The sequence below is a fragment of the Phaenicophaeus curvirostris genome, chromosome 1, assembly GCF_032191515.1.
Source record: "Phaenicophaeus curvirostris isolate KB17595 chromosome 1, BPBGC_Pcur_1.0, whole genome shotgun sequence".
In the NCBI taxonomy this organism is placed as follows: domain Eukaryota; kingdom Metazoa; phylum Chordata; class Aves; order Cuculiformes; family Cuculidae; genus Phaenicophaeus; species Phaenicophaeus curvirostris.
In genome coordinates, this window is record NC_091392.1 from 147,972,580 (window position 1) to 147,992,090 (window position 19,511).

The 19,511-nt window shown below is 44.7% G+C and overlaps 2 protein-coding genes across 6 annotated transcripts in view; one reads left to right on the forward strand and one right to left on the reverse strand.

The window, feature by feature from the left end:
- The window catches only part of CARS2 (cysteinyl-tRNA synthetase 2, mitochondrial), a 39,396-nt gene extending 26,757 nt beyond the window's left edge, over positions 1 to 12,639 (forward strand). The window contains exons 11-15 of one of the 2 annotated variants that reach the window (XM_069878482.1): positions 390 to 528; positions 2,336 to 2,459; positions 4,574 to 4,672; positions 8,163 to 8,420; positions 12,449 to 12,639. In XM_069878482.1, coding sequence (XP_069734583.1) covers positions 390 to 528; positions 2,336 to 2,459; positions 4,574 to 4,672; positions 8,163 to 8,420; positions 12,449 to 12,523 — 695 coding nt within the window. In that variant the 3' untranslated portion in view covers positions 12,524 to 12,639. The remainder of the gene's footprint in view (positions 1 to 389; positions 529 to 2,335; positions 2,460 to 4,573; positions 4,673 to 8,162; positions 8,421 to 12,448) is intronic. The other variant, XM_069878491.1, reaches the window with a different exon arrangement.
- Positions 12,640 to 14,260: 1,621 nt separating this feature from the next.
- Positions 14,261 to 19,511, reverse strand: part of NAXD (NAD(P)HX dehydratase) — a 52,824-nt gene continuing 47,573 nt past the window's right edge. For all 4 annotated transcript variants that reach the window (XM_069878448.1, XM_069878472.1, XM_069878464.1 and 1 more), the window contains 2 exons: positions 18,590 to 18,710; positions 14,261 to 16,575 (listed from right to left, as the gene is read on the reverse strand). In XM_069878448.1, coding sequence (XP_069734549.1) covers positions 16,425 to 16,575; positions 18,590 to 18,710 — 272 coding nt within the window. In that variant the 3' untranslated portion in view covers positions 14,261 to 16,424. The remainder of the gene's footprint in view (positions 16,576 to 18,589; positions 18,711 to 19,511) is intronic.

Sequence of the window (19,511 nt, forward strand, 5' to 3'; positions counted from 1 at the left end):
CTTAAATCTGGGGGGACACTTAGAAATATATCCAGTCCAAATGCTTTGGAGTAATAAATTCAGAGAGATTCAGTAATGAAAAAAAAAAAAATGAAGTCAAGTAGCTATTGTTATTGTTTCAGTCAGTTTCCAGACACACTCTGATATCTTTCCAGTAGGTTATAGTTTATTGTATGTAATTATTGTCTTTCATATTGATTTAATACACCTAGTGCACATGAAAAATGGAATTTTTAATTAAAAGAGCAATTAATCGTAAGAAAAGTTTGCTATGACAAATATTAACAACCTCTTCCTGGAATGACTTTGTTTCAGTAGACTTTGTTTTCCTGTGTGTGACAGACAGCATCCTCTTAATCACAACACCCAAATAATTTTTTTATTTTTAGCAGTGGAATTTGGTGACGAGACCATGGATGATGCAAAGCACCTTCTTCAGGCAGTCTCCTCATTTACTAGAGATGCAAATGCTTATATAAAAGGACAGCTGATATGTGACCCTGTTAGAGAAGACGTACTGTGGGAAAGGTGAGTGCATCTCCTGTGTCTGAAAGGTTGTGATTATGTGAGCAATAGTTTGCTGACAGGCTCAGATGGCTGAACAGCAGAGTGTTCCGTGTTCTGGTTAGGAAGCAGGACAAGAAGGACCAAGAAGCAGTTTTCTCTGCTAGTCCTCACCAAGGGCAGTTTTTATTCTTGATTGTTTATCTAGCCAGCTGCTTTTCCTCATAGTCTACTACACTTAGTTTGTTGCATTTTTAAAATCATAGAATCATAGAATAACCAGGTTGGAAGAGACCCACCGGATCATCGAGTCCAACCATTCATGCAGTTTATTTGGTGTGCCTGTCCTAATGCAGGTGTCTGTGCCCCTCTTGAGTGATGTAGAAGGCAAAGTTATGACTGAAGTTGTGAGGCTGCCCAGTTCCTATGTAGAACTGTGTATTAGTGACTGAAGAAGAAAGAGGATGACTGGAACGTAACACGCCTTGGGCACGTGAGCTTGCGATCAAGCTGGCTGGCACAGTGGTGTGCAGTAGGAGAGAAGAAGGTACTAAGAAACTGGCTAGGGGCAGAGATGTCACAGGGGAAGAAGAAATTATGGTTATTGTGACCCTTCCAGTGATGAGAATCTTTATGAGTCCCTCAGGATAATTAGCCTAGTTGTGGTATTTGGTAAAAGCAATTCCTTCCGTGGGAGGCTGCAGGAGACGTGTTGGTGAGAGAGAAGGCTGACACACGTGAGGTGCATGGGGGAATTGAAATGGGTTCTTAGTGGGGAACATGTGGGAGGGCACAACTTGGGTACTAGTAGCGGTAAAAACAGCAAAACCGAAACAGCTGTTAATTGGGAAAGTGATAGTCAACAGAGAGACAGAAGCTTGCTGAGAAGAGTGTTGGGAGGAATGACTTAGAGCAGCTGCTGTCTGGTATCTGCGAGAAGGCAGGCATTCCAGGCAGAGACACTCTGAAACGGACAAAACACGGTTCAGGAGAGCCTCAGAGGTACTAGGATAGCTTGAGATTCCCCAGTTAATCCTACTCCCTAAGCCTTATAGGCAAACGGCATCCCTGGGGCAGTGCTGTTGAGATCTGGTTCACCTGACTGTGTCTAAGAGTGTGCCACTAGCAGCTATTTGCCACTTGCCATTTATTCCTGCTGTCCTTCCTCATCCTTCCACTCGAAGTGGCTTCACTGGGTGGTTCTGTGGCAACGAGTGCTGGTTGCCCGCTGGCTTTTGAGGCTGTTACGTGGATTGGTCCCACCAGACCTTTCCGTCTGGGCCAAGCCAAGTGGAGTCATGGGGCTTGGACTGAGCTCGCCTGGGAAATGAGGAAGGAGCAGCTCCTTCCAAGCCAGGTCCTGCCAACAGGACTCCTGATCAACTTCAAGTCAGCAATTTTGCCAGATGCTGGAGTGATGTGTCTGATGCGGCTTTGGAAGAGGAGCGTGCTGTTCATGTGAAAAAATGTGCTGCTGGGAAAAAAAAAAAAAAGTTCTTAGAAAAATCATTAATGTGCTTAATATCAACCAATTTCCATCTGTTTTTAAATACGAAGGCAAGCCTTGCTCTTCTGTTGTTGGCTTCTGTGATTAACCGTGTATTTCTTGAATGGACCAGCCACTTGGGATCTTGACGTGTGTCAAGCTTTTCCCTTTGCAGCTGAAAGATGTGTTCTCCCTGATCAGCGTGGCATTGCCCATGGTAGGACAGCTAGGAAGGAAAAGACAGTGTCCTTTCGATGACTCCCTCTGGCTGAATAGCTGATGAATTCAGCGTACTGCTGGCATCTTGTTTGTCTTATCCTAAAAGTTACCTTTTTTTTCTTGCAGGCTAGCCAACACAAAAGTAACCGTGAAGGCTGCATTTAGAGATGACTTTGACACCTCCAGGGCTGTTGCAGCAATTATGGACCTCATTCACCATGGCAACAGACAGCTTAAGGCTGTTACTAAGGTAACCCATTAGGATACAGAGATCAGAAAATGACAGCTGTCCACTGTCCTGCTGCTTAATGCAGACAGATTAGTTTATTGTTCACATGAGAAACCAGCAGAAACAAAGCTCCATAAATTGTTGACCTCAATGGTCCTCGTTTGTCCTGACTGTATGGCAAGATTCGTGTGCGGCTATTGTTTTGTGCTTCGTTGTGTCTAAAGGATGTTTCTTTCCTGCTGCCCTGTATTATTTGTACCTAAGGTTTTTGAAAGGCCTGAAGCCATTGTGGCGCTGCTAATTTTAGGGCTGGCTTTATGTTCTCACCCTGCTTCTTTTGCTTAATACTCATGCACAGAAATCAACCTAAATTGGGAAGGGGGGCGGGGGTTGCTGCGGGGGCTTTGGCAGGCAGTCCCAGGTGCATGGGGCAGTCGTGGTGGTGAGTTCAGCTTTGGGGCCCCAGTGGCTTCTGCTGTCAGCAAATTAAAGCTGTGGCCTCAGCATGTTAGCATGAGTCCATCTTCAGATGGCTTTTGGCAAATTTATAAAAAAAGACGGGTGGATGAGGTGCTGAGGGGCACGGTTTAGTGATTGATGGGAATGGTTGGACTCGATGATCCGGTGGGTCCTTTCCAACCTAGTGATTCTGTGATTCTATGAAATTGAGACCCTGTTAAAATCTTGATGCTGACCCAAAGGAGGCATCTGGTAAGGACAAGACCTGGGCAGTAAACACTGCTCAGTCTGAAGCACTTCTGGGTCTCCTTTTACCAACAGCTCCCTTTCTTGCTCAGGGCAAGCAGCCTGGCCTTGTTGCTGTGCTGCTTGTTTGCTGATGTCATCACATCCACTGTGATTGTGCTGCAAAAGAAATGATGACTAGATAGTAATAACTGATTTTAAGAGATAATTTGCCTGTTGGTTTTGAAATCCTGCCTCTTCTTGGTCCTATTTTGAAGCTGACTTTAAATTTGTCCTTTGCCTTATCTTTACGAAATGATTCTCTGGGCGAATCCCTGACCCGAACCAGTTTACAGCAGGGGTCTGCAACAGCTTTTCTGCTCCTAAATACAAGTAGCCTCGTTTTTCCAGTTGTTGCTCTTTTCCCGTGAATTCCTTCTGTCAATGGCTTTGTTGAGAATCGGGTGGGGTATTTGTGGGACAGCTGACCCAGATTTCTGGTTGTGACGATGAGCATTTCTGGGTGCAGCCCAGCTGCCTGAGCAGTACCTCTTGCTGAGGTAGTTTTCTCTATTTAAAAACTGTGAGTAAATTCACATAAGCATAACTACTTGTTCCTCTCTCTAACTCTCTCACTGTTCTTACCTTAGTAGGCATGTTCTGTGTCTTTCCCTCAGCAGTCTGCTTCCCCTCCTTCCAGTTCAGATCTCTTGCAAATTTTAGGTTATGGCTTATTTTGGACCCTAATGGAGATGTCAAATAAAATCCAGTCCCGGCTCTAATTTAGTTGAGTATGTCATCAAGTCATTTCTTCTTGTTATTTTTTTTTATGTTAGTCCCTTAAATTGCTTCTTAGTTTATAATTTAATCCTGACTTTATTTTTATTTATGAAATAAATACGGAGGAAAGAAAGAAATACACATGTTCTTAAGAATGCTGTCCTGTTGCTGCTTGTGATGATTGCTAGTGCTACCAGGGCATGAGAAAATGCCATAAGCTATATCAAAGCAGTCTTCACGTTGTGTAAATCAATAAAACACTCAAACGATTTGTTGGGTTTTTTAATCATTTATTTTATAGGTGCCCTTGAAGCTGGGATTTTGTTCTTTTATTTTGTTTTCACACACCCAGCCTTTTCATGCCCAGAAGCGCTATTTTTGGGTCTCATTTTCTGTGTGTATGTGAGGCACTGCAGCTTCACGCACGCCTTCTCCTTGCTGCATGTGCTGGTAATAAGCTCTTCGCCTCGCCTGTTTACTTAAACCTTTTCCCTTTGTGTTACGAGGTGCTTTCATATCTCTGTAAAAGTTGCCATCTGGGCAGGTGTTACTGATGGAGGTAGATCTATATAATTAGCAATAGTTTTCCCTTGTGGACTAGGCTACAGAGAGACGCAGAGCTTTGTAATATGCATTGACTGGACAATCTCTTTTGAGTGTTTTTTAAACAGGATACTGGATCTCCTAGAAGCTCTGTTGTATATGGAAGCATTATCTCCTATATAGAAGGCTTTTTTAATGACCTTGGGATGTCCTTTGGAGAAAGACAGGTATGAAACATCTCTTCTATATATGCTAGTGTGTGGTAGCAGCACCAGCATTGTGTTTTATAGAACACTTTCCAGAAGCATCATATGTAGCAAAGTTAATTTATGGTTTTAGTAAACCTTTCTGCGTTGCTTGCAGTGATGTCTTAGGAGAGCATGTCAGCAGGTAGAACAGGAGAAGGCAAAGTGTGGGCTTTTTTCTTCTCCGAGATACTCGTGTGTGAATTCTGCAGCAGTTGTGCTGTGGAATTGAAAGTTGGAGGAATTAAATGAGAAAAAGTTAGCACTGGGGCCCTTAAAATTGGTATTGGTATGCGTATGGCTTCTTCCTGGCCCGTCTTCTTCTTTCCGATGGTTGCACCCAGGCTGCCTGGAATATTTGAGAAGCTGGAGCCAGGGTCCAGCTCCTCTGCAGAAAACCAGGGTGCAGGGAAAGGGGCTGCTCAGTCTTGAGGTAGGGTTGCAAGGAGGGAGGGGGCAGTGGCAGGGGACGTCATTGGAAATGCCTTACATATCCTCTAGAGGGGGGAAAAAAAAAGGAGAGAAAAGCTCTAAGCAAAGTACTACATAGGGAAGAGAATGATAAATATGGAGGTGATATCCTGATGTATGGAAGGGCGGCAGGGTAAATGAGACAAGGTGTTTGTGCCTAGCAAGCTGTTCTGTGCTCCTCTCCTGCTCGAACCTGGAGCTGAATACCAAGAAGCTGAAAACTTTCTTTAGCGAAACTGTTCTGCAAAAGTTTCTTCTGTGGAAGGGAAATATGGGATAAAAATTGAATAACCTTGCTCATCTTTTGGAAGCCAGGCAGTGCAGCAATAAATGCATTTATTAACTTTGCTTCATTGTGGATTTTTCCACAAAATTCCTTTCAAAACAGGAGTTGGATGTGATTTAGCTGCGTGTTGCTCCTCATAACCCACGGTTTGCCATGTTATATTTTTACCAACGTACTAAACACTTAGATTTGTCTGTAAGTTGGGTGGTAAAGTCATTCCTCCAGATTCTGAGCTGTCTGTATGCAGGTGCCTGCTGTGCCTGTGCTTTTGCTGAAACAAGTGTCTAAATGCTTTTCTTTTTTGTATGCTGTGCGAGTTTCTCAGGGGCAACAGGGTCAGCAGAAGATGTTGGCGTGAGGCAGGCAGGAAGGAAAGAGGTGCATGCCAGGCTCTCCTCTGTCCCTCTGCTCTTTCAGATTCCAGTAAATGAATCAATCAAAATCTTCATCAGAGGTCTGTGGGTTGCCACAAGCTGGTAAATATAATGGTGAAAGGTTTATTCTCTGACCTTGAGACCAGCCACAGCAGTTCAGCATCCATCCTTTCTTCCCTCTTAGCCAAGTGGCCCTGGGCATGCAGCTTGCCGGGAGCGGTCACTGGCCACGACGGGTCCCAGCATGTGAGCTGCCTGGGAGAGGGTGAGCTCGCCTGGCCTCTGCTGTGCTAACAATTTGACATAGAAGCCGTGGGGAGCAATGCTTGCATCTACTTCTTTTGGATGTTTGCACACAGCCCGTTGGTCTGTCCCTCTCTTAGGATGGGATTCATCTCGGCTAATTAGCCTTACGGTGTAAGGAAGCTGCCTGTGCTTCACCAGTAGTCAGCAGAGAGAGGCGCTGGTAAGGGACGGTTCGTCTTCATCTTGGTGGTTGTATAAAATAAGACTGCCTGTCTCTCTCTCTGCCTTGGCAAGAGAAGGAGCCTCAACAGCCACAGGCAGGTAAGATGAATCTATTTGAGAAGACGATGGGTGGAAACCTTTGTGCCTGTTTTAGATCTGGGGAGCAAAAGTGAAGGCTTTTGCTCTGCCAAGGAACACTGTATTGTAGATGCAGCCAGGGGCAAACAGGTAATCATCTATAGGCTAAACAAGGGCCAGATTTCCATATAACACTTCTTATGAGCTCTTTGGTTTTGTTGGTACTGCAGGAGAAGAAATTAGAAATCAGCCCTGAGAGGATACCATGTTTTACATGGAAATTGAATGGGTTCAGCTCCTAAAGGTTGCCCCTCCTTTTAGAGGATCTTGCCTTAGGTCATGAGTAGGTGCCTGGTTTGAACTTTGGCAGTGGTATTTGTAGAAGCGTGTTTCATGCTCTCCCATTTGTCTTTCCCTTCTGTATCCTTTATCCTTTTTAAAGAGCCTTTATCCTGCTCTTTTACCTGCCCTAGGTTATGATGGAACATTTCTGGCACTGAGATTTATTACCTTCTTCAATCTCATAAATTTCTTTAGTATGTTTACATGTTTTGAAGGTTTGGGGAATTTGCTGCCTTCTGTGATTGTGGAGAGCGCTGAGCATCTCAGTCTTCAGTAGCTTCCTTGACACCTCCTTCTCCTCCTCTTTGTTTGCTTGATTCAGTCAATGTGCTCTGAAACTACTCCCTTTCATTTCCCTCCTGCTGTTCGGTGACTAAATACAGTCCCCTCTGGCTTTAATTACTCAGCTGCTCTTCTGCTCCCAGTTGAGCGCTGCTGCCAGCGACTTCACCCCCTGGCCTTGGTGTGTGTTACGTTTCACTGCTCTGTTGTTTGCTCCCTCCTTGTGTCTTAGTGATAAAATACTGCAGTGGAGTTGGAGCTTTGTCCTTTTCCTCCCCCTTAGGAGTTTCCATCTAATGAGAAACAGGGATGGTTTCTCTGCTGGGAGCGAGGCTGGGAGCGTGTCTGTGCCAGCACCAAGGAGTGGCCTCTCTCCTGTGCACCTGAGCACTCGGACTGGCAGCTGTCAGAGCGGGACCCTCTAGGAGGAGCGAGGCCGTTCCTGTAGGGTTTGTTGACCAGCAAGACTTCTGCCAGGCCAGAGGAGGCTGAGGAAGCTCAGAGCTGGCTGAGGGAAGGAGGGGAGCAAGCAGCAGCCAGCAAACACCCACTGTGCACAGTGGCTGCTGCTCAATCGGGTTGTCTTGGGCAGCTGAAACTTTGGATAAGGCGGATCAGATGATAGTTCTGTGGATTTGGAGAGGTTTTCTGTAGATGCAAGGAGAAAGGGTGGTCTAGGGACTTAAAGCCAAAATATTTACTTTTCCTGGTTTGTGTTTCTTGAAGAGGGTCTGAAGCTCAAAGGTGGTGCAAGGGGCTGATGCTCTCTGTAGCTTTGCAGGCATTTACAGCCGAGGGACTGTCTGAGCTGGCAGCTGGGCTTCCCTTGCTGTGTTGGATGGCTCTTGCCAAGCCTTTCTTCCATTAATTTGTCTAATCCCTTTTTAATTTATGCACACTTCTGGCATCTCAGAGGTTTCCTGTGGCAATGAATGCCACAGTTGGGTTTTGCAGCACATTATGCACAAGCGAGAACCCTCTGCTCCAAGACAGACACATTCTGGACAGGAATAGGCTGAACTACTGAGTTATGACTCCACTGTAACTTTTTGTCCAGCTTTCGTGAGATGGTGAGGTTTTAATCATACCAATATATGGAAGGTGCTACTCAGTTGGGGTTGATTTTTAAGTTGTTCTCGGATGTTTGTAAAACAACCTGTTTGCTTTCTAGGTGGCTCTGGGAGGAGACAACTCTGCTAAGCTCTCTAATGTCGTTGATGAGCTTGTAAGGTTCCGCACGAAGGTCCGTCATTATGCGCTTGCTATGCCAGAGGCAGCGGAAACTCTGCCAGTGGAGGGTGACGTGGGAGCCGAAGGACAAAAAGAACAGAAGGAGAAGAGGCGGCAGTTAATGCAGGAGAGAAAACCCCTCCTGGAGGCTTGTGACAGTCTGCGTAAAGACCTTGCTGCCTTTGGAGTCCACATACAGGTAGAAGACCGTGACCCTCTTTGTGAGACCACTAGTCATTTTTTTTAAGACAGTGTTTTAGTTTCAGTCTTGTGGCCAGATCTGTACCACAGTAGCAGAGGTTGAGTGAAGGCTTTGTCTGGTTGTACCACTGGCCTTCTCTTCTGCTTCCCCTCAACCCATGCGAGCTCTGTGCGAGCTGTAGCTACTTCTGCAGTTGCCTGGGTTCATTTATGTAGCCACTGACAATCCCATAATACTCAGAAATCCCTAAGTGGCCCGAGTTCAGTCCAGAAGGAAAGATATGCGTGCGATCTTTAAAAAAGATTGGGAAGGAACTGGAAAGTAAACTAAAATGACTTATGAAAGTAAAGCCTTCCCTTTACCCTCCCCACATTCCCCCCACCAAAAATGCTAAGTCCTCATAGCAAAGCCCCTTCCCTCTTCAGCAGCCCCATTCCCAACTGTTCCTGAGCCGTAAGTAGTTTGCCTGATTGCTGCACCACTCCGCGCTCTACTCTGCTTTCTACGTTTAGCCTAAACCCAATGCCAGTTTGCTTTTCCATGATCCCGTTCCACCAATGAACAGAGAAATCCCTTCACTGGCTTACTCTGTCCTCTTGGTTTCAAGGTGCTGTATTACTACTTTAACATTTGCTGCTGCTTCCAGTTCCTCTTGCTTCACTGCCCTTCTCTCCTCTGCTGTAGCCCTTGTTGGGTCGCTGTTGCTCCTTTTGTGCAGAGTAATCCTCCACTTTCTCCCCAGCATCTTCCTCCCTCCCTCCAGTTAATGCTGCTCAATTTTCCTTCGCTTGCATAGTCTCCTTGCATCCGTTGTGAAGATGTAAAGCACAATGACATTAGGGAGTGAGAACATAAGTCCTCTTCAGTTTCTGAGCGTGAGAGCTCTCATTTGTCAACGCACCAATTAAAATCAAGTACGAAGCGTGGTCAGCTCACAACCTGAGATGAAAGTGTGTGTGCCGATACAACTGGGGCGAGGGCCAAAGCACAGTGCTGGTGAGCTACAGCTGTGAAAGCAAAGGAAGGCTGTGGGAAGCTGGAACATCTGGTTCCTTGTTTGTATGTAGCTAAATCCTCCCTCCACTTATCTGTCAAGAATGTTTGCAAATTCAAACAACTGTGCTGAGACAAAATCTTGGAGAAGACGACTCCCTTTTGATCCCTCTGGCAAAACGGCTGCAGCCCCACCTCTGCACTTTTGAAGATTTGTTTTTGCTTGTTTTTAAAAGGATTTATGGACATTTAATAACTGCCTAGAAATTGGCCTTAGTCAGGATTCAGCCCATTCCATCTATTTATTTATTAATCTTTTAATTATCTGAAGCTTGGCGTAATCTTGTTTCCTGCTTGTCCCACAATATTTTGCTCCTGAAGACAAAGCAGGTACAGGCACGCGCAGCACGCATCCGAAGCTGAACTCCTGGCTTTTTTTGATGGTAACTCTGGAAGTACCTGACGGGCTGCTGTGAAGCTTGCCCAGATCTTGCCTTTGCAAATCCCAGAAGAGTCCTGCAAACCAAGCATTGCGGTTCCTGAAAGGGGCTCACCAGGGCAAACGTTCAACAAGACACAGCTTCACCCAGAGCAGGGCTCTCTCCACCCTTCTGCTCAGCACAAGCAGCTGGGTCCTGCTTTCCTCATAAGCATGTGAGGAAGTAATTTGAATTTCTCTTTTCTACCCAGCCTCTGTTTGCCATGGAAATTTTATGAACCCCATGGTAAACATGTAGTAATGCATCTGTTAACGTCCTCTCCCTCTTGTTATGAGCAGCTGAAGTTTTAACAGCAACTTCTGAAGTCCGTATGCACGAGGAGAAGCAGCAGGATGGATGAAGCAGACAAGCCCTATCTCCACCCCATGCAGACTAGGAGCCCCCGGCCTGGGGCAGGGCAGGGGTTGGACCACTCTAGGATGCAAAGAGCAGCTTAAGAGAGTGCTTGTAACTTAACTCCCTTAAAAAAATCAGCTTTGTAGAAGCTAATGGAGAAATTACCCTTTCTAAGTCTGTGATTCCCATGCACTGCTTCCTTCTCGTGCTGCTCCATGCAGAGGATGTTCCCTTTGTCTGAAGTTATAGAACTTGCAAAAAAATGATTAAAATACCCACCAGTCTTTAAATGTCATTACAGTGTTTAAAATGCAAGCTGATCTGCCCCACTAAATGAAATGTAGTAATTAATACTTATGCATCAAACCCAGTTTTCACTTTAATGCAAATAAAATCCTACGTTGCATTCCAGTCTTTCTCAGGAGTCGGAGCTTATGTAACGTTGTCATGTTCCGATATTCACATTAATTTTTATCTTCAACAATTGTGGTTCTAACAGCTTAACAGTCAGAAATGCTCGGTTTGACTGTAATACTCGCTTTCAAAAATATGACAGTATTGGATTACGGATCTTTACAGCAACAGGCTACTATCCTAAAATTAAGTTGGGGGTCAGATGTGTTAGGTGATATATACTCGTGCATTGGCCGTAAGAGGAGCAGTTTTCCATGTACACGAGCCATCTAAACATGAAAATGTGATTGCCTGAGTTTAACAGAAGTTACTCATACGAGAGTGTGGTTAAGTGATTGATAGGAATAGTTGGACTCGATGATCCGGTGGGTCTTTTCCAACCTGGTGATTCTATGAGAGAGACTACACGGCGCTGCAGCATCTCACTCTCGAGAGGAGACGTTGCTGTTGTGGTGGGGCTTTTTCCTTAACTGGGAAGAATTGTCTGGGTTTGTTTTATAGTTCCTGAGCATTAGTAGCAGCGGCGTTCCTGCAAGGTGGTAACTTAAATAGCTTTGCTATTAATATGTACGAATATGTATATATTGTATGTGTGTTATATTATGCATTGTATGTATTAATTGTATAGTATCACATATATTGATATATATATATAATATATCACAGAATCACAGAATAACCAGGTTGGAAGAGACCCACTGGATCACCGAGTCCAACCGTTCCTACCAAACACTAAACCATATCCCTCAGCACCTCGTCCACCCGTGCCTTAAACACCTCCAGGGAAGGTGACTCAACCACCTCCCTGGGCAGCCTGTTCCAGTGCCCAATGACCCTTTCTGTAAAGAATTTTTTCCTAACGTCTAGCCTAAACCTCCCCTGGCGGAGCTTGAGGCCATTCCCTCTTGTCCTGTCCCCTGTCACTTGGGAGAAGAGGCCAGCACCCTCCTCTCTACAACGTCCTTTCAGGTAGTTGTAGAGAGCAATGAGGTCTCCCCTCAGCCTCCTCTTCTCCAGGCTAAACAACCCCAGCTCTCTCAGCCGCTCCTCAGAAGGCCTGTTCTCCAGCCCTTTCACCAGCTTTGTTGCTCTTCTCTGGACTCTCTCCAGAGCCTCAACATCCTTCTTGTGGTGAGGAGCCCAGAACTGAACACAGGATTCGAGGAGCGGTCTCACCAGTGCCGAGTCCAGAGGGAGAATAACCTCCCTGGACCTGCTGGTCACGCCGTTTCTGATACAAGCCAAGATGCCATTGGCCTTCTTGGCCACCTGGGCACACTGCTGGCTCATGTTCAGTCTGCTGTCAACCAACACCCCCAGGTCCCTCTCCTCCAGGCAGCTTTCTAGACAGACTTCTCCCAGTCTGTAGCACTGCACAGGGTTGTTGTGCCCCAAGTGCAGGACCCGGCATTTGGCCTTGTTAAACCTCATGCCATTGGTCTCAGCCCAGCGGTCCAGCCTGTTCAGATCCCTTTGCAGAGCCTCCCGACCCTCCAGCAGATCGACACTTCCACCCAGCTTAGTGTCGTCCGCAAACTTGCTCAGGGTGCACTCGATGCCTTCATCCAGATCATTGATGAAGACATTGAACAGGGCTGGACCCAGCACTGAGCCCTGGGGAACCCCACTTGTCACTGGCCTCCAGCTGGCCTCCAGCTGTTAATATGTATATATTAACAGTATGGAGCCTTGTTAGAAACTTGTGCCTCCACCTATCTAGACGTGTGTGAGGTCTGTGTGACCCAGACTGCTGAGACTTGACCCGTTTGCTGCTTCTTACAGGACAGAGCTGCTGTTTCGACCTGGGAAATTGCGGAAGGAGGGCAAACGGAGCAGCAGATGGAGAAAAAAAGCTGATTTCTTCCTCCTTGGACTTGGTTCTTTTATTTCAGCTGCTTTGGCAACCGTTGTAAATACTGATACATCTCAGATAAAATCTCTGGAAGAGAGTGACTAATAAAGATTTAATACAACCTGAGAAAAACTGTTGATGCTGTGAGCAGGTAAATAAATCCAGGGCTTGCAGCGGGTGCACACGTGGTGTGTGTGGTGGAAACATCCAACATAAACAGCAACGTGGAAGCAGCCGTGTTGTCTCACCAAAGCCTCAGTCTGTTCTAATGCAGGAACTGCCCCAAACGTGCCCGTGCACCCTCGTTTGCTGAGCTGGCACTGAGAATTAAAACACAGTGAATGCAGAGGCAAGAACTTGAAGCTGTCGCTGAGGGTGAAAACGCTTTGTGTTCATGCCCACGGGTTTTAACGACTCTGTTCTTCTCAGGCACGGAAGGAGGTGGCACTTCTATCCTTGAAGTATTGGTCCCGTGAAATCTTTAAGCAAAACAGGGTGGTACCCAGTTACCTGCTGGGCTTGGTATCTTTTCAGTTTGCTTTTGCACAGAATACGCTGAGATTTCCCTGGCAGCTGGAGTGCAGCACGCTCAGGATCTCTTGGTGAGAAGGGGGGAGATACAATTAGTATGTTTACTAGTTACCTGGTCAGTTATTTATTCCCTGCAAAGTAAGTAACCTGCGTAAATGTTGGGCTCTGGATGCTATTCAGTGTCAGTATTGAAAATAAACTGGCTGTTGTACAGTGTAGGATAATATCCCCAGAGGCAGGTGTGCCTTAAAAACCACCAAAGACCAGATCAGAATACATTTTCTTTCTTTTGCTAAAAAGTCCCTGGGATGGTGTGGACGGAGTGAGGTTGCCTTACGCTGGAGATGACCTTCGTTCTAGTGGCTGAATTTATCTGGGGTGTGCACTTACCTGCTGGCACATGATTTTTACATCAATTTATGAAAAGATAGTAAAAGTAAGAAGAGGGGCTCATACATGAGGAATTTCACTTGAGATGCAATTCATAGTGCCTTTAGCTTAATTCCTTTCTTCACGTTAAGTAAAGAATAAAATATGTAGTTGTTTTTTCTGCTCCCTTTCTGGTTAGCAGGAAGGAGATGGAGCTGTTCAAACAGCTCCAGGGGAGGTTACGATGTTGATCAGAGGGCTGGAGCACCTTCCCTGTGAGGACAAGCCAAGAGAGCTGGGATTGTTCAGCCTGGAGAAGGAGACCTTATAGCGACCTTCCAGTACCTGAAAGGGTCTGCAGGAAAGCTGGGGAGGACTTTTTCCAATGACATGGAGTGATAGGACGAGGCGGAAGGGCTTTAAATGGGAAGGGGGATGGCTTCAATTAGACATTAGGAAGAAATTCTTGACAATGAGGTTGTTGTGGCACTGGCACAGGTTGCCCAGGGAAGCTGTGGCTGCCACATCCCTGGATGTGCTCAAGGCCAGGTTGAATGGGGCCTTGGGCAGCCCATTCCAGTGGGCGGTGTCCCTGCCCTTGGCAGCAGGGTTGGAACTGGGTGATCTTTGAGGTCCCTTCTGACCCAGCCCCTTCCATAACGATGAGCAGCTCCGCTAGGGAAGGCGACCGGGTGGCTGTTGTCCCTGGTGCTTATCTGACACAGGTGGCATTTCAGGTTTTTATGGGCTGCATTGCTTATACCAACAGCAAATTAAATAGCAACCAGTCAGCTCTGCTTCTGTGGGAAACGTGATCCAAACACCAAACAAAGGACACACAATTAGTTCGCTATTGTTTTTATTTCCTACCCAAAAGAAACCGCTACATTTCCAGAATGTTTAAAAATTGTAACAATTTGTTTACATTAGTGAATAACAGAGTTACAACTTCTATGGAGATTTAAAACCAAGGGCAGGTTGAAATCGGTACTGAGCTCTGTTAATTGATTGAATTTACCTACAAATGCCATTTAGATTCTAATACCACTGATGTTCTGAATACAAAAAAAAAAAAGCTCATTTTAAAGGAAATCCAGTAGCTGTTTTAAAATCAGTTTTAACTTTCTGATTTTATTTAAAAGAAGTCAGGCTTCTCAAATAGTTTTAAGGGGAAAAACAATAGTAGCTTCATTTCCCCTAAGATGTACACAGTTTACAAAACTGCTTAAACACCAAAACCCCATCTCTTATGAGTCAACGTTGCTCTAATCTAAAAAGTCTGTGAACCCTCATAAGACCAAAATGCGCAAACATTTAGAAACCTATTTTAAAAATAGGTAACTGCTTTAAAAAGAAAAAAAAAAAAAATGCATTGGGGTGAGGTAGTAGTCACAGTGCATCCAGAAATACCAACTCTAAGGGCAGAAGGGAAATAATGTGGAGCAGCCTTTCTGATTCCAGGTACTTTCTGGGAGCAGCTATTGCAAGGTATGAGAATGAGATCTGACCAGTATGTAGGGCAGCGTATTCCAGTCTAGACCTAGGTCACTAGGGAAGAGCGGCTGCAAGGAATATAAAACATCTATTGCAAGAACTAGATACGTTAATATGCTTGATTCTGCACTTTTTTTTAAGTATATACACTTGGAGCTGGCTTGTAGGTTGAAGGGCAGTACCTGCTTCCAGACCTTAAGGAAAGTTTTCTAACTATGCTGGGCCTGAACTTGCCCCTCTCCAGACTGGTTCCATTCCTACAAGCTTTGAGTGAATTTCCAAAAAATTCAGAAATGATACTGTGCAAAATCCCACGCAACTTCTCCTTTATATCCAACATCTGCTCTGCCAACAAGCCTGACAGATATGGCCCCAACAGCAGGAGTCCTGTCTGTCCCGATAAGGGCAGAGCGAAAAGCCCCTAAAGGCTGGTACTGTGCTCAGAGCTCAGACACCAACCATCTTTTATCTATTCCTGCTTTTGGCTCGTGGTGCACGGCTGCCTGCACGACACCAGGAGCATACAGAGAGGTGCTGCTGTCTGCCTTTTGTTCCTTCCTTTCATACTCCTGCTAGTTAAACAGCCACCTATGTATCTGTACACAGATCTTCTCAGAGCTCTAACTCGGCAGGCAATTTGTGTTTGAAAAGCACTTCACTCTTCCATGAACACAGTTTGACCAGTTCAGTCAGGTATCACTTAAGGTTCTTGCCCCACCTAGTACCTCTCCAACTGATAATTTCACAAAGTTCATCATATTGAGCGTGAGATGAGTCAAGGTCAGCTAAAGAAATAAGAAATACTTTTTTTTCAGGTAGTACTAAACAGTAATTATGCCTAAGATACCTTATCCTTATTCTGCAACTGGGGGGGAACCTTTCCAGAAAACCCAAGAGGCTGTGCAGGAAGGGGTGTCTTGTCGAAAGAAATGCTGCCTCTGGGGCCAGGAATGGGAAAAGGCAACTAATTACATTCAAAATCTACAGCAACTCTCATGCATTCCCTTTCCAAAGAGGCTTAAGCTTTTTGCTTCTTAATATACTAGCATGGCAAAAAATGAAGTGCAATTGCTAATTCTAGACAGAGGGTCTAAGAATGAAAACATGACAACCTTGGTGCAATCCAAGAAACTCATTTGAGCTGGTGGAAGAATTTTATCTAAGTATCAAGTGCATTTTATTATTCCTTTTTGCTGTTCACACTTTAGTTATTGCTCAATAACTATCAAAAAAACCCCAGGAATACTTTCAGTTTAGTTTTATTATATTATAACAGATCTGCAACTACAGCTTATTTCAGCCAAAACGTTTTTTTTTTGTATTCCAAACTCTTAAAAAATATCTACATTAATCATATTTTTCTATTCTTAAAAATAAAAAAAAAATATCTACCTAGCGTACCAATGCTGCTACAGCACTTGAAAGGGTGCGTTACTTATGTCAATTCTACAGTAAATGTAATTACTCTTGCAGACATTGTTCTTCCTTTTCTCCTTCTTTGCTGCTTTGGCTTCAGGTTTCAAAAAGTTTGTTAAAAGCTGTTCCAACTTCTGAAACCATGTCAGAGGCAGTCATTGAACGTCCGAATTTTTGAAAGGCTTGGTGGTTCGACTGCCTCGTGAGAGAGCAAGCTCCAAATGCAGCCACTAGAAAGGGATTTTGTCTAAATAAGAAAGGAAAAAGAAACTCAAAGTTATAAACAAAATAATTCAGCAGCCAGAGCTGGGATCCAGTTGCTGGCTGGGTAAAAACCTCACAGATCTCGGCCGTGGCTGGGACAGAGCTGCCCCTAAGTCACTAAGGACCTACTGACTCCTGCGCCAAGTAAGAGTTTTGTGAGGGATCACAATATAAAACACAGGCAAAGCAGATGTGGATTTACAATGAGGTGTTACCAGGGCAACTTTCAGTATCTTCTCCTTGAAAATAGCAGCTTCATGCACTCATCAGGGTGCAGGAATGAGTGTTAAAGCTTATCTCGAGAGTCAGTCCTGGATGCCCAAATATTGCTCTGAAACGGTAACCGCACAAGCTTCTGGGCTGAAAAAGAGCTAAAGCTCCTATTTCTAAGGTAACCGCGTAACCAGTTAGATACACACCATGCTCCAAAGACATCACCTGAACCTACTTAATCTGTCTTATCACTTCTGTTTAACAGGAGGATCCCACTTACTATAGCATGAGCATCCCTGAAAGCCAGTGCGGTCTTAATGTTCCAAAAAAAACTATGCTGGGGGGGTTGGAAGTTGATGGCCTTTAGGGCCTCTTCCAACCCAAACCATTCTATGATTCTATGAAAACCCTTCTCTGCACAGACGTGTTTTGAAACAAAAGTGCCAGACACAAGCGCAGAAGGACTGGCTGGACTGCCTACCGTGCAGTCTACAAGCTCACACCCTGACTCACTGAACCTTAAAAGCTCCTCCTTTCCTGAAACACACGATAAACAGGATGGGTGCAGCAGGTGTTTGAGAAGGGTCACCCTGACACCACTGCAGGAGACAGTGTATGGCTGATGCCAATTATACTCTCCCACATTTCCTTCATCTGTGTAATAAAGGAGTTTCTGAGCAAGCTGTTTGAAAAGCCACAGGAACCCAGGTCAGGAGCCCTTGGAGAACACGTGTTGCATTTGCTAATCTCTCCAACAATTTAATACTGATCTGCTGTAAACCATGCAAAAATTAAGTCACTTTTTTAGTGAAGTAAAATAAAATTCCTCTTCTAGTGGCAGCTGCAACGTCAGAGACACCATCAGTCTTGGTTTCATTTTTCATTCTGGTTATGTCAGATTTCAGAATTTTGAAGTCTGGTTCAACCGGTTCCTCACTCCCCTGGGGGACCTTGTGCAGGGCTCTCACAGTAATGCAAGCACAGAGTAGTTAACTCCCATGGGCATCTAACCGTGTGCATTTCCATGCAGCATCCAAAAGACTACAGAAGATCTCCACTCCTCAAGCTTCAAAAGCTCATTACCTATTGGGAAGCGGGACTGTTATTCCCAACCTACTTGTGCTGGGGTTTCTTTCAACTTTATTCTAAGCTTTCACAGAAAGACTCTGCCTGACTACAGGGACCAACTAGTCGGACAGGAATTGACACACTTCAGCAGAAGAGCCCACAGCAGCTGCAGCCGCGCGGCTGCTTTAGGAATGACCAAACTGGACGGCCATGAGGCCCTAGAATGGTTATCCTCTTTGAAATTGTATTTTATCTGCAAGCTTCAACTTACCTGTTCCCCCCTGAATTACTTAGGCACAATGGAAGATGATTCACCAAATTACAAAAACAAAGCTACACGACACGTTTTTTTAATTACAGAGATGTTACTGCCAGTGACTACCACTTATTTCTTCTTCATACTTTGTGCCTACACTCAGTTGTTTTGAAAACACACACCGCATATGTTTATGTCCTTGGGAATTGATCCAGGTTCACCCTCCTTTTCTGCCTTAAACTTGGGAGATGTAAGATTAATGAAGAAGTTGTCTTACTAAAACTGTAGCTATTAGACAGATGGCTCTAGAACAGAGTTTTAAAATTACATGGCTACCTTAGTCTCAATGACTGATTTCATTTGGAAATTTCTCTAGCAGGTCTACAACAGTTACCGCAGGAGAATACAGCCTCACAAAAATGAATTAATATTCATATCCAAAATTAATTAATATCCATACCCATTTGTTTTTTCTGCTCCAGCAAGGAATGCCCAGTGCGCTAAGACTCCGAGAGAACCAGAAAGGAGGTCCCCCTGTCCACCACATCTCCGGCTGCTTCCTTCATGACTGCATACAAGTACTACAAACAGACAAACCAAAAACAAAGTCACATGCATTTCTTCTTCTATTTACAGTCCTATCGTTGTAGCCGTGAGGGTTAACCTCTGTGGCACACAGCAATTAACAGGTGAGAGATTAATCACAGGCAGCAGCATGTGCTGAAATACACTGTTCTTAAAAAAAGAAATTATTGAATTAACATCTAATACTTTTCAATTGTCTATAAGTAATATCACACAATGTATATACTTTCTTCACTTCATTTAACTGGCACAGAAGATTCAGTTGCTAATGAGCTCAGTGATTCACATGAACTGATGCTGCCATGATGGGCAATCACCCCAAACCGGACCATGTCCCTCCGCAAAGCCTCTGCACCAACGCACCTTTCCAGTTTCTGACCTCCAGAGTTTTCAAATACAAACGATGGTGTTTTACAAAAAGTAAACGCAAAATAAAATTAAAAACTCAAATAATCTGCTATGCCCATCAGGAAGGTATTTTACTGAAAATGGCCTTTCCTTTAGGCTTTGTAAAAACCATATGGAAGGAGAGATCTCTTTTTCTGCCAATCAACAGTGTCCTCAGCATCCATGTATGTTTCTGTCAACTGTAGCACTGTGGATAGGCTCTGTCAGAACACCAGATGAAACATTTCTATTTCAAATATGCAAAGGACCTTCGTCAAACTGATCTCTTTGCGGAGCTTTAATGATGAAGAACATGCAAATGGTTTCACTAAATTTAACTCCTTTAAGTTCGCTGCTCTCAACAAGACCAAACAGGATGCCTGAAGGATACATAAGGCACACAGAAAGAA